The sequence below is a fragment of the Vombatus ursinus genome, unplaced genomic scaffold (genome assembly GCF_900497805.2).
Source record: "Vombatus ursinus unplaced genomic scaffold, bare-nosed wombat genome assembly UNPS02014258.1, whole genome shotgun sequence".
Lineage (NCBI taxonomy): Eukaryota > Metazoa > Chordata > Mammalia > Diprotodontia > Vombatidae > Vombatus > Vombatus ursinus.
In genome coordinates this window covers 330,427-345,431 of record NW_020954036.1, presented here as the reverse complement: position 1 = coordinate 345,431, position 15,005 = coordinate 330,427, and the positions used below count along the sequence as shown (strand labels likewise).

Below are 15,005 nucleotides of genomic sequence, written 5' to 3'. Positions count from 1 at the left end.
CATTTTTCTTTTCTATACCTCTTCATATATTGAAATGTTAAAGTTTGTTGATGTTTATTAAATTCTTAATAAAAAGAAAATATTAAAAAAATATGTAATTATATGGACATACAATTTCATTATAAAACATGGGGAAATGCATACCCACATAAACATATTTTTGTGAGACTCACCAAGTTCAAAAGATAAAATAATTTGCAATGATTTGTAGTTTCTTAACAAAGTTTGAAAGATATTCTTGAGAACTGGGCTTACCGAGGAGGAATCAAGCTTTGGCCATCAATACTCAGAGGCTTGTTCCTTCTCAACAATGAGTCCCATTTTATTTAACACTTTGTTGAGGGCAAATTTCACATCCTTATTCCTTAAGCTATAGATCAAGGGGTTCAACATAGGGGTCACAAGATTATTTAATATCTGAACTATTGAGCCAAGCAAGGGACTGGGTGTGGGTTGTAGGTAGATGATGATGATAGGCCCACAGGCACAAAGGATTGCTGTAAGGTGTGCACTGCAAGTGGAAAAAGATCTCCGTCTACCTTCTGCAGAGCGTATTCTTGATATGGAGATCCCAATGCAAGTATAGGAAATGAGAATGAGGAAGAAGCATATGAGAGTCAAAAGACCAACATTAGTGAAACCAACCCACTGGGCTAACGATGTATCTGCACAGGCCAGAGCTAAAACAGCAGGAATGTCACAGAAATAGTAGCCTACTTGGTTGGGGTCACAATAAGGTAACTGGAAAGTAAGGGAGGTCAGGACGGTAGCATGAACACACCCACACATCCAGGTGCTTGTTGCTAGGATAGAGCACACCCTATGATTCATAATAATTGTGTAATGTAGAGGGTGACAGATGGCAACAAAGCGATCATATGCCATTACGGTGTACAGGAAGCATTCAGTGGAGCCAAGGAAATGGTAGAAGAACAATTGGGCTGCACATCCTTGGAAAGAGATGGCTGGTGTCTGACCAGAAAGATAGAACAACATTTTAGGTGAGGAAACTGAGGAAAAACTCATGTCTAATATAGACAGGTTTCCCAGGAAGAAATACATAGGAGTATGAAGACGAGAGGAAGAAATGATGGCTGTGAGGATGAGCGCATTCCCTGACAGTGTGCATAAGTACAGAGATAAGAAGAGAACAAAGAGCACTGTCTCCAGCCCCTCTGTTTCAGGGATTCCCAGCAGGATGAACTCAGTCACGACTGTGTAGTTCTTCATTTCCATGTCAAAGTCAGCTCTTGGCTATCTGTAAAGGAAATGTGTAATTTAATGTTTTTTTTTTTAAATATACTGCTTTTGAATCCAAGAGAAAGAAATGCTTCAAACTGACACAAGTTAGAGACTGCTGCTGTCAGGGTCCCACAGCTTCTGAGTACTAAATACTAAGAATCCAAGATCTCTCTGCCAAAAATATACATAGTGAATGAGACAGAATGAAGGTAGGTTGGAGTAAGTGGGAGAGAAGAGGTGTTAGAGAGAAGAGATATTAGACTGACTACCAAACTGAAGGTCTACAGAGCTGCTGTGCTGATCTCATTGTTGTATGCCTGTGAAACCTGGATAGTATATCAGCACCATGCTAGGAAACTGAATTGCTTCCATTTGAATTGTCTTGGGAAGATTTTGAAGATCACCTGGTAGGATAAATTACCAGACAGTGAGGTCCTTTCTCAAACTATACTGCCAACCATTGTGCAGAGAGCACAACTCTGATGGGCTGGCCATGTTGTTCAATTGCCAAATGTATGTTTACCTAAAAGACTATTTTATAGACACCTCACACAATGCAAGCACTCACATGGTGGTTAGAAGATGTGATACAAGGACACTCTGAAGGTTTCTCTGAAGAACTTTGAAATTGATTGCATGACATGAGAGACACTGGCACAGGACTATCCAGCATGGCGTGCCCTTATCAAAGAAGATGCTGTGTTTTATGAGGAATGGAGAATTGAAATAGCTCAAAAAATTGTAAGATGTGCAAATTTAGAGAATCTGCCTCAAATGTTCACATGGGCTATTTGTGCCCGATATAGGTAGAGCATTCCAAGCTCATATTGGTCTGATCAACCACAGTCAGACACACTGTAACTTGACACTAAAACAGTAACATCAATTTGGTCCTCTTCAAAAACAAAGGACAACAACCATGACCACCACTAGGTTGGAACTAGACTGTGATAGACTTAAAATACCAGGCCAAGGCAGCTTCATTTTACCCTGGAGGCCATTGGGAGCCACTGGAATTTTTTGATCTAGGAAGAAACATAATAAGACCTGTGTTTTTGAAAGACTATTTTGGCAGTTGTGTGGTGGATAGATCAGAGAATATAGAGACAGACAGCAGGGAAACCAACCAAGAAGCTATTGACAATCCAAGTTAGAGAGAATATGACGCAGAACTATAGTAGTTGTAGTAGTGTTGGTGGAAAGAAGGAAGTATATTTGAAAGACACTGTGGAAGTAGAATTGTCAAGATTTGACAACATCCATACAACCAAGCCAACAGCATTCTTCTAAATTCTTCCTCACTAGGACAAAGTGGAAAAACAAAGTTTCAGTGCCCAACAACCTAAGAACAGATCCAGCCTTGGTTTTAGTCCTTACTCATTCAAGTTTTTTACTCGGGGGTTCTAGTCACTTCTAAGAACTAGTGTATTTTGGGGAACCTTTGGGGTTCTAGCCACTTCCAAGAACTGGAGGGTTCATGGAAACATGTGAATTCAATGCGTTCACTTTTCAATTATTCCCACATTTCTATCATCACTTAACCTCAATCTAAGGTATTAAACTTCTCCAATTTTCCTGACACCTAAACTTATTTACTATTGGTATTGAGAGGTCTGTTATACTCAATCCCTAATTACTTTCCCCTCCTTCTTCTTTTCCTTTTTTCACCATAACTTTTCACTCAAAGTGGACCTCAACTTCCTTTTTCCATTTTACTCCTTCTCTATAAACATATAAACCCACAAGAATGAATTTCTGCCATTTATTTACAAGAGATATACAAATGCAGAGTAAGGTAATTAGAAGTGAGAATAAAAGAAAACATCTGGTCCTGAGTGCTTGACACTTAATTCATATGCTATTCTATCTAGCTATAGTTTCCTGGGCCTCATTTTGTCCATTACAATTTTATTTTGTCCTAGTACTTCAAATTCCTTGAAGACACCAGGAAAGAATGATTATCTCTCATCCTAGAACACCTTTCACAGAACTGGGATCAACTATTGTCTTAGTTGACTGGTCCATTCTAAAATCCCAAAGTCTCTTTTGACTCAGAAAGCCTCCCAAATGAATGTTGGGCTGTGGGTTCTCTATCTATCTTCCTTCTCTATCCTATTCCTATAGGTAATAATTGAGGCAACTATGTTTTTTTGCTCTCTTTTGTTTTCCTTCTCTTCCATTCCCTCTTTTCTCATCTCCTCCTCTCCTTTCATCGTCCCCTACCAAGAAGAAAAACAAACAAGAAATGATGAAATCTAAAATTAAACCCATAACCTCAAAAATTAGAATAATTCAATTTGAGCCAGATAAGCCAAGGTCCAGAAAGAGGACTCCTATCCCTTGCATTTTACAACTAGTTAGGGTCTCATCCCAGCATCATTATTAGATCTCAGATTTTTTTTTTTACTATCCTGCTCCTCATTTAATACAAAATGTAACACTCTTATAGAGAAGAGACACAGATTCTTCTCTACCTCATGCTCTCTCATCTTACAGGAAAAAATCAAATATAGGAGCCCAAGAAATAGCAAATGCATGAGTGCTACACAGCCAAAGTTTTGTCAAATTTCCATAAAGAAAAGTAAATTAAGCATATCTTGGCAAAAAAATCTCACACATCCCCATCTGAGTCAAGCCTCTTTGTCTTTATAAACACATGAAGTTGTTCAAAGCCCAAATTTTGGGGACTACTATTATCTTTTCTAGGGTGACTTTTGGTAGTCAGCTAATACTGTTATCTCTTGCAGTTTTAGACTTTTCAGCAATGAGAATGAGGCCCCTGGATACTTCCCAAGGTCCAAACTTCTTCAAGTGAATGTGAGAAAGCTGGAAAAGTAGGGAAAAGAAGGATGTAGTGGTGAGGGAGGAGAGGTCAGAGAGGAGAATAAGGAGAGGGAAAAATTTTTACACTTACATTACTTACAGCCTTAGGCATGACTGACTGAGGCTAAGAGGTAATATTTTTTGTTCCTCCAAGATTTTCCCTGCCAGGCATCAAAGAAAGGAAAACTTAAGATTTTTGTAAAACTCAACTGTCTAGTCAGAGACAAAAAGTTTCTCTTTTTCAGCCAATCATTCAGGAAAAGGATAGTACAGATCTGACAGTATCCTTGCCTCTTCACATTGAGCACCTCTCAGATTATAGGAATTGAAACATTTTCCATATACATTAGAGCTTAAATTTATTTTTCATGCCTTTGGGGCCTTATCCTTGACACTCAGCAAGCCTGGAGCAGAGGGATCAATTAATACCTGGGTGTTCTGGGACCTTGTAAGAGGGAAAACACTGGAATAGACAGCATCTGGTGACATCTACCTGTAAGGCAGACTTTGGTGGGACAGCATAATCCTTTTCTTTGGACCCCCTACTGACAAATATTCTGACATATTATCTATCTTTTTACATATATGTACATTTCTGATCTCTCCAAATAGCTTATAATTATAGGAGCTATAACTTTACTTCATATTATTTCCACTGCACTTAGCACAGTGCTTTATACATAGTTAGTTATTTGTCAATTAAGAGGTTCACATATATTGATCAAATTGGTAGTGATCTTCTTTCTCCTCAGCCATGATACATTTCACATAAAGAGGTACTAATGACAGTATTGCTTATCTCAAATAACTGTTTGGTTTGTCTATGTAATACACAGTATTATGTATCTTTGCATTTGTAAAGCAGTTTAGTTGCACAATAGGTAGAGTACTATACTTGAGTTACTATCTGTGTGACCTTGGACAAGTCACCTATAAAATGGGAACATTAATAGCACCTCCCCTCTAGGATTGTTATAAAAATAAAACAAATTTTATAAAACATTTTGAAAATCATAAAGAGCTATACAAATGCTAATGATGATGACGATGGTGGTTGTAGTGGCTTTCGTTCATATAAATAAGAGAAACACTCTCAGGAGAAGTGTAAGAGATGCTCCTGAAGCTTATACTCCTGGGACTTCTCTGTCAAGATGGCTGACCAAGAATTTTGAAGAGAGTCAGGCTCATTTTATATCTCTTAAAAAGCAACAAAAGAAACATAAAAGAGAAGGAAAAAATGACTAAAAGACACATAGAAGGATATAAATCAAGCACAATCGAATATAAGTAATGTGTCCCAATACAAAAACCATGCCACGTTGTAGCTGAAAAAAAGGGCAAAATGCCAGAAGCAAATGTTAGATGGAAAAAAAAAATCCAACAACTTAAGATGTATTAAGAAATCAATTGGATAAGTGATGACATAATATCATTAAGCAAGAAAAAAACATTGGTATGGATATCTCAAAAGCAAAGGAGCTAATAGAAATGCTTTTTTTTTTCTTAAATCAGAGGTAGAACTAAAGTCAGCAAGAAGATTGCTAAAATCTATAGAAAGGAAATAATGAGGGAAAAACAACAGTGATGCTATAATAGAAAGCTTTAAAAATAATCCACAGAAGCAAGTGGGTTACTACAATGGAAAATATAACTGTATACAGTAATAGCCAAATGGAGAACATGCTGGGAAAATGAATCAAATATGGAAAAAACATTGAAAAATCTACAGTGTCAAGTTACAGGCTCACAGGATAGGTGATGATGGAGCAAAATCAGGATTAGAGTCAATCCAGAAAATACAAGAAAACAAAAGAGTTTGAACATTATCATCCAGGAGATCATTGAAGAAAACTTTCAAAAAGAGTTTTCAGAGAGAAATGTGTCCTTTAAGAAGTCTTTGAACTACAACTATGACTCCACTCCAAAATTGAAATGGTCTACCTTTCTCAATTCAAAACAAATTGGTTTCTAGTTAGATAACATCATATAGTCTGAATGACTAAATGTTTCCGATAAATTGAAAAAGTGAAAACTAAAAAAGAATAAGAGGCATGGGTAAAATTATATTAATGTGTTTTTATTTGTTAAAGGAGTCCAGAGTTATTTGATATTTTTAAAACTACAGTTACTTATGTAATACAAAGACTTTTGAGAGTTTTGTTAAGTTTACGTTAAGCTCATGGTAAATAATAAGATATTTTAAATAACAGAAAATGCAAAAAAAAATCACATTAAAACAGCAATATAAAGGACATCATCAGAAATGTATGACTACAAACAAACAAAAAGTTGGACTAATGTGACTTGTTTTAACCATCCTGAGATATAATTTGTAATTGAGAATAATGACTAAACTATTCATCCCTTTTAAGTGAGAGATCCCACTGCTGGTCATATATACTCAGGTTGGCAAAGATACAGGCCTCATATATATGACAAAATATTCATGGTTGCATTTTATTCCATATCATTCTTTTTAAACAACTCCACTTTCCCCCCTCCTTGAAATTATTTCTCATTAGATCTATAGAATTTAATTAATGAGAGCCTACCTCTCTCTTTGACTGAGAGAGGTAGATTTTAGATTTTTATAGATTTTATATAGATTTTTATAGATTTTTAAGATCCTACATCATCAGTTTCTGCACCCTTTTTAACTCTGCTCTCCCCAAATATAAGAAATACATCATATTATACCCATCTTTCCTCTCCTCCAAAAAAAAAACCCCTAAGATGAAATGTTAACTTCTTCCCAAGCTTCCATCATTTCCACTACATCAAGCAATTTCTACTTCTTGGTGAGAATCTCATCCACAAGAAGTTTCTCATGTTGGTTCATTCACCTTTTGAAAGATGAAATTATCATTAAGCAAGTCAAGAAATTATTAGAGGCACTATTTGGAGAGAGAGAGAGAGAGAGAGACAGAGAGACAGAGACAGAGAGACAGAGAGACAGAGAGAGAGACAGAGAGACAGAGAGACAGAGAGATAGAGTCAGAGACAGAGACAGAGAGAGAGATCAGACATACCCAGACACCTGAAGTCTTGTATCATTACTATATTATTCCCTGTGCCATTCTCTTGACTTGTTTCCCAAATTTCTCATTTATAATATTTTGTCGTGTTTGTTTTTGTGACCTGTAGAACACTCCAGTGTCAGTTTTACTTCCATTTCAGCCAACTCATCTTCACTCAAATACCTTCCACCATTTTTCCCCCTTTTGTTTCCCAGACTGAATTTCCCCCCAAGAGTGCATCTTTTTAGAATACAGTTCAATTCCACTCTCATTTTACCCAATCTCTTCCTTTTATACCCTACAGAATCACTTTTCAATCACTAGTCTGATTCTTTTGAATCTTAGTGATACTTGTGAGTCAATTTTGCCATCTTATATTCACTATGAATTCACCTTGCTTATTATCCATGTTTTACAATATATGTATAGAAAACTGTAGCTATGCATTTTGTTCTTGCTCCTTTCTTAGATTTTTTTCTTCCTTGATTTTCAGAGTGTTTCCACTGCTATTTTTCTTCCTATGTCAGAGCTATGTGGCACCATGGATAGAGCCTGGGCACGGAGATAACTTTAATTCAAATCTAGCCTCAGAAACTTATTGACTGTGTGTTTCTGGGCAAGTCATTTAACCTTTGTCTCCCTCAGTTTCCTTATCTGTAATGAAGGGATAATAATATTACCTACCCTTCAGGCTTATTGTGAGGATCAAAAGAGATAATATTTGTAAAGCACTCAACACAATGCCTATCACATAGTAGGTGTTATGTAAATTCTAGCTACTGTTATCATCATTATTTTTTTTTAGGCAATTGGGGCTAAGTGACTTACCCAGGGTCACATAGCTAGTACATGTCAAGTGTTTGGTCTGAGGCTGGATTTGAACTGAGTTCCTCCTGACTTCAGGGCTGGTGCTCCATCTACTGCACCATCTAGCTGCCCCAGTTATCATCATTATTAACATGTACATATGTATGCCCAGTATATATATGTGTGTGTAGTGTATATGCATTTTTTATTTCCTCTGATCTTATTTTTAAGACTCAATGAAAGTGCATTAAAAAACCTGACAGTTTTATTGATGTTTTGTTTTTACATTACACATTTTTTTTATGTTACAAATGGGAGATCTGTTGCAAAAAGGTAAAACAGTTACATAAATTAATAATGTAATGACCTCATCTGAAAGTGCATACATTTCACATCTCTAGTTACCCTCTCACTTATCCATTTCTTTAAAATGACAGAAAGCTCTTTGAGCTTCTAACCCTTCATCCTATTGAGAAAAAAGAAAGAAAAATAAGTTTCTTATATGAAATATGCATGACAAAAATTCCTTCAATGGCTGTATATGTATATACACACTTATGTATATGTATATGTGTTTTGTTCAGCACCCTAAATGCATCACCCCTCTTTAATGGTTAATATGTTTCATTGTTGATCTTGCGGAATCATGAATGGTCATTGTATTGATCATAATAGTTCTTACAGTTTTCAGAAGTTTTTTTTTTGTTTGTTTTGACAGTGGTATTTGTTACTTTGTAAATTGTTCTCTTGTTCTCATTTCTTTCAGTCTATATAAAAGTCTTTCACAATTGTTCATTTTTATAATATTGATATTAAATGTAAACTGTTCTTCTGTTTCTGCTCTCTTCACTTTGCATCACTTCATGTAAATGTTTGCATGTCTTTTTGAAATCAGTTGTTCCTTTCTTTCTTACAGCACTCTAAAGTCTTCCATCACATTAAGTACATGACCTATTCAGCCATTCCTCAATTGATGGGCATCTCCTTAGTTTTATTTTTTGCTCCCACAAAAATATATGTTATAAATATTTTTTTATTTTTTTGTTATAAATATTTTTATACATTAAGGACCTTTTCCCCTTTCTTTGATTTCTTTTAGGTATCAGCCTGGTCATGGTATTGCTCAGTCAAAAGGCATTCACTATTTAATAACTTTTTGTGTATAATTCCAAATTACTTTCCAAAATGATTATGGAATATAATTGAATGGAATAAACATTTATTAAGTAGCTACTTACCATGGGCTAAACTTTGTTAAATGCTTTTATCGATATTATCTCATTTTATTCTCAAAATAATTATGTGAGATAGATGCTATTATTATTCCCATTATACAGTTGAGGAAATTGAGGCAGACAAACCTCTTTGTTTTTCCCCTTGAAATATTTCTTCTACTTTCTGTAGTCATACTTCATTTATAATAATATCATAAAGGGAAATTTTGTATTCTTTCAGCTTTTTCATTTTCTCCCTAATAGGGAGATGCAACTACATTTTGTACAGAGGTAGTTATTAATTGACTAGAAAAAATGTAAACATAGAAGGCTCTTCAACTTACTATGAGAACCACAAGCCTTCCATACTAACTGACATTAAGGTCTTTATTTCTTTACTAATCCTTTTTAACTCAAATGAATGCCACAAATCCGATTACTATTCTGGGCATTTTTATTTGGATTTTCTTGCCTTTACTCTGTTATCTGTACAGCTTTCCTAGGTAATTGCATATGCAAATAAGAGATTACTACCAATATCCCAATAAAAATAATACCTTACATAGCTATTATCTATAGAAAGACCTTCTGAAGAAATTAAATTTTCAGCCCATTTTAATCAGGTTAGTGTGGTAGAAGGAAATTTGTACTGCAAATTATGTGACCTGGGTTCATGTCTTACTGAGACTTGTCACTCTGAGCACTAACTTATTTAATCTCTCTGTATCTTAATTTCCCTATTGGAAAAAAAGGAGATTGGAGTGGATGACCTCATAGGTCCTTCTAGCTCTGATTTTATTTTATCCCCTCCTCTCACAGTTATTCAGACATTCGAATATTGCATCTTCACTGTGCCATTATCTTCTGTGGCATGAAATAAGAGTCGGGGTATAAAGTGGTATGTAAAAAAGAAAAATTGGGAAAGTACATTTGACTGACAACATTGAAGTAGGTCCTATTAAATTTGTCTATTTGGTCAAGAATTGATACAGATGGTATGGGTATCATGGAGAGTGTTTGGGATAAAGATAATATTTTGGGAGGGATGAAGGTGGAGTGGACTAAGATAAGGCATTAGAAGGGATTGCAATGAATGTAGCAACTGCTTACAAATCCCCTATCCCAAATTTCTAATATTTTGGGTCAAGTTCCCTATTATGGACCAATCAATTGTTAGATTATGGATTTTTCAAAAGATCAAGAGATAATTTTCAACTTCCAAACTGTTGTATCACTTAGAGGTAAAAATTATGAATGAGTAAATACAGTTCTGAGAATTCAAATAGGCAAAAAATAAGATAATTGTATACTTCATTTTACCTAAACTTATTTCTTTGGTACTTTATTTTAAGTGAATTCTTTTTAATATCTAAATGCCAAATAAGCTATATTTTGGCAAAATTTGGTTTTTTAAAGAAGGGTTTGTATTTTCCTTTGATGCTTTTTTGTTGATAAAGAACCTTTAGCTACACTTTCACTTTCCTTTAGTAATGGGACATAGAACCATAACAAAGGAGGGGAGAAAGGAGATTTTCCAATGGGTAAAGTGACTGCTGATAGAACTTTCAGCCCTTTAGTAATGTAGAAACTGACATTAACACCTGCTTAGTAAGTAGTAATTAAAATTAGCACCTAATTAGTAAGTATTCATAGCAATTATATACTATCTGATAACAAATTCAGATGAACTCTTGCTTCGTCCTGTTCTTCCTTCCCAGAGCTGCCTCTCAAGCATTGGCCTTGTATTGGTGTCCAAAATCTGTATGTCTCTTTTCCTCCTGCCCTGCTGTTACATTAGGTCATACTTTGAGCTACTTGTCTAGAGAGCAAAAATTCCCTAATTATGTCTGAGAGGGAAAGGGTAGGGAATTGGAAATAAATGATTGGAAAGGGTTGCCCTGATCTCCCCCTATTTTTATTGCTATTAAACATTATTCAGAACTAAATTCAGAATAATATATCTCCTCTCCTTCCCCACTCACAGTGAAAGACAACACCCACCCCCCAAAAAACCCAACTTCCTCATTTTTCCTTAAGTTCAAAAAGCATATATTAAACATATAAAATCTATTCTATGTCATCATGGTGCAAAGTTGTCAAACTTGCCACCTGGACCCCAGGAAGCCAGTGCCCTGAACTATATTAAAATGTAACTGAGAAATGTTTAACAAAAATAAATAAAGATACAACATAGATAATGTTAACTTTTGGTTTTTGAAGTCAATATGTGGCCTGTGGAGAATTATTTGAGTTTGACAGCACTGGTATAGGAGATGGGAAAATGCTTTGTCAACCTTAAAGTACTACAAAAATGAGAGGTGTTATAGAATTCCAGCCTTGAATAAAGAAAACTGTGATTCCAGTTGTGTTTTTGAGACATTCTAGCTGGGTAACTCTGGACAAGTCAGTTCACTTTTCAGTGCCCTAGCCAGCTTTCCAAGACTGTACATTACAGATGAGTTACCAATCTGCACCAATGGAAAGAGTTTCCTTACCAGGATTTCTCCGCACAAGTGATATTAAAGACAAAACAAAACCAAAAAGCTAGGCACTGGGGACACAAAGAACAACAATAACAACCAAAAATTTTTTTTACCCTCAAGAAGATTGCATCCTGCTTGGGAATACACATTTAAATAGTTAAATAAACATGGTAATGTTAGGAGGGGTAGAAGGAAGCAAGTGTTTATATGGCACCTGCAACTGTGCTAATAACTTTGCAAATATTATATCATTTGATCCTCACAACAATCCTGGGAGGTATGTACTATCATTATGCCCATTTTACAGTTAAGGAAACTGAGAGAGACAGATGTTGAGTGACTTGCCCAGGATCACTAAAGCAAGAAAGTGTGTGAGGCTGGATTTGAACTTGGGTGCTATTGACTCCAGGCCCAGCACTATATCCACTGTGTAATCTAGAGAAATAAACATTTATGAGAATCAGGAAATATTGTCCTTAAGAGGTGGTAGCTTCAACTGCCCAATTATATGTGATACTTCTAACAATTTAAGTGAAATGGAAGGATATTTACAAAAATATAAATTGCCTAGATTTGTAAAAGATTAAATAAAATACTAACATAGATTTATTTTAGAAAAAGAAACTGAACAGACCATAATGAGCTAAGAGAAAAGTACCACCACCAGATGTATTTAGAAGTGAATTCTATCAAACATTTAAAGATCAACTAATTACTATTTTAAATAAATTATTTGGAATAATAGGCAAGGAAGGGATCATACCAAGCTCTTTTTATGAAACAAATATGATACTGATACCTAAACCAGGAAGAGTAAAACAGAAAAAGAAAATTATAGAACAATTTCATTAATGAATATGGATGCAAAAATCCTAAATAAAATACTAGCTAAAAAAATTACAAGAAATTACAAAGATTACACATTATGATCAAATGGGATTCATACCAGGAATGAAGTGACAGTTTAACATAAGGAAGGGTATTAACACAATTCATTATATCAATAATAAAAATTTTAGAAATGAAGAAAGATGCTATCTGCATCTAGAGGAAGAACTAAAATGTAGATGTATAGAATAATTATGTATATATTATATATATATATATATACATACATATATGTATTTGTATCTAATGGTGGCCATCTGTAAGGAATGGTGGGGAGAAGGAAGAAATAAAAAGAAAAAAAGAAATTTACATGATAATTGTTGTACTTTTAAAAGTAAATCATACATAATAGATTTGCAGTTTCACGTGCAATAATAATTTTGTTTATTATATACTATGTTATGGAAATGCTGGTTTTATTCCATAAATAAAAAAATAAATAAAAAAGAGGTGGTAGCTGAGTAGAGACTTGAAGGAAGCTCAAGATTTTAGGAGACATAGGAGAAAAGAGAATAAATTCCAAGCATGTAGGACAAAGATCAAGGGATATTTGTATATGTATATGTATATATGTATATGTATATATGCATGTATGTGTGTATGTATGTATGTGTATATGTATATACATACATGTGTGTGTATGTGTGTGTATACACACATATATATAAAATCTCCCCAATGCCTTGTACATAATAAGAGATTAATGTTTCCTACTTTGAATTGAATTGTAGCCCAAGATAGATAAGGAGACTGTTTGTGAAATCTGGAAGTAACACTATGTTTCCACAGGATGAAATGGAATGGTCTGGAGAAGGATGCTACCATGCTATAATAGTAACTCAAAAATGTGGTCAAGGCTGTTGAGGATCTCCTACTGTGGAATTAGTCATAAGGACAGAAGAAGGTTCAGGGACCATAAGTAGCTACAGTCACAAGTTAAGTTAGAGCTTCTGTCTGCCTCCATGTCCTCATTTGCAAAATGGGGAAAGTAATAGCACACCTATCTCCAGGGTTGTTATGATAATTGAACAAGATAATATTTGTAAAGTGCTTTGCAAGCCTTAAGTTGCTCTATAAATGCTAGCTATGATGATGATGGTTGGAAAAGGATTCAATTCAACAAGCATTCATTAAGCACTTATTATGAACAAAGTACATCATTAGACACTGAATGGTACAAAGGAAAAACAAAACATTCCTTATCCTCAAGGAATTTACATTCTACTGAAGGATAAATAAGGTACAGTAATGAATAAATACAGTATATATCAAATGAATACAATTTTATTTCAGAAGGGAGATATCCAGGAGTATGGTCACAAATATTTACCAACCACCTCTCTGATGTACATGACACTTTAATTTTATGAGGATTATTGAGATTTTCTTTATCACTTTCTTAAGTCTAAACAATCAACAAAACAATAACTCAAACTCTGTTTTATAGTGATTTATGATTTCCAAGGTGTAAATGCTCACACAGAAAATTTATCAATCAGTTCTCATTAGCCAGTCCAAGCTGATTATAGCACATCTGTGGTGCACATGGAGGAACAGCAAAGATCTTATGTAAGAGATAGTACCTAAGCTGAATCTTAAAGGAAGTTAGGAATACTGACACATAAATATGAAAAGGGAGTACAATCCAACAATGGAGAGCTAACTTTGTGCTATTTGACCATAGAAGGAAGAACTAGGAAGAATGAATAGAAATTTCAGAGAGGCAAATAATAGTTTGGTACAAATGAAAATTTCAGAACAATTAGAGCTATATACAAAAGGAATCAGCTATCTTGAAAAATAATAGGTTTCCTTGCATTAGAATTTTTCAAGGAAAGACTTCATATCCACCTGTCACAAATGTGATTGACAGGATTCTTATTCAGGTTCATGTTCAAGAAGATGACCTCTGACACAGGAAATTGATAGATGCATGAATTAGGGCTTGGTTTATTGTTTTGTTGATTGTATAGACTTATAAAAGTGATAGAAAAATACATGTGTTGTAAATAAATTTTTTCCCCATAGAATCATTCCTTAAACATCTACCAGCACAGCCCTGGACCAAGATACATATAGCCAATATATTTCTTGGTAGTACTAACTTGAGCACTTTGCTTGAAAGTGAACCCACACAGGAGATTGCTAAGGGTGTGGAAAAAGAAGACTAAAGGTATAGGCTAGGACACAGAACATATCTAATAATTATTTCATGGATTTTCTCCAAGAGAATAAACCTAGAACTGAAAAAAAAAGAAAATTAAGATAGGCTGCCAATTAAACACATAATAAATAGACTGCCAACTAAACACACAATACAACCAAATTCCAGATGTTTAAACTTTTAGAATGCTCATTGTAAAAGATGAAAGTGTGATGATAATTTTTTTTTATTTTTGATTTCCTTCTATTCAATTTTGTTATTCTATTCCTCTTATAACATTTGGTTAGCTAAAGCCTGTCTTCTATTAATATTAACCTCACCTGGCTAAAATATAACTCATGGAATAATAGTAGTAAGGGAAGACTTT

The 15,005-nt window shown here is 34.6% G+C and overlaps 1 protein-coding gene across 1 annotated transcript; it reads right to left on the bottom strand.

Annotated features, from left to right (window-relative positions):
• Positions 1–279: 279 nt before the first annotated feature.
• Positions 280–1,236, bottom strand: LOC114042113 (putative olfactory receptor 10D4). The gene has a single exon (XM_027860796.1). It carries the CDS (start codon positions 1,234–1,236, stop codon positions 280–282), a length of 957 nt encoding a protein of 318 aa, XP_027716597.1.
• Positions 1,237–15,005: the final 13,769 nt, after the last annotated feature.

Excerpts from the sequence above, each read along its gene's own strand:
- LOC114042113 (XM_027860796.1), bottom strand. The coding sequence starts at position 1,236 with ATGGAAATGAAGAACTACACAGTCGTGACTGAGTTCATCCTGCTGGGA.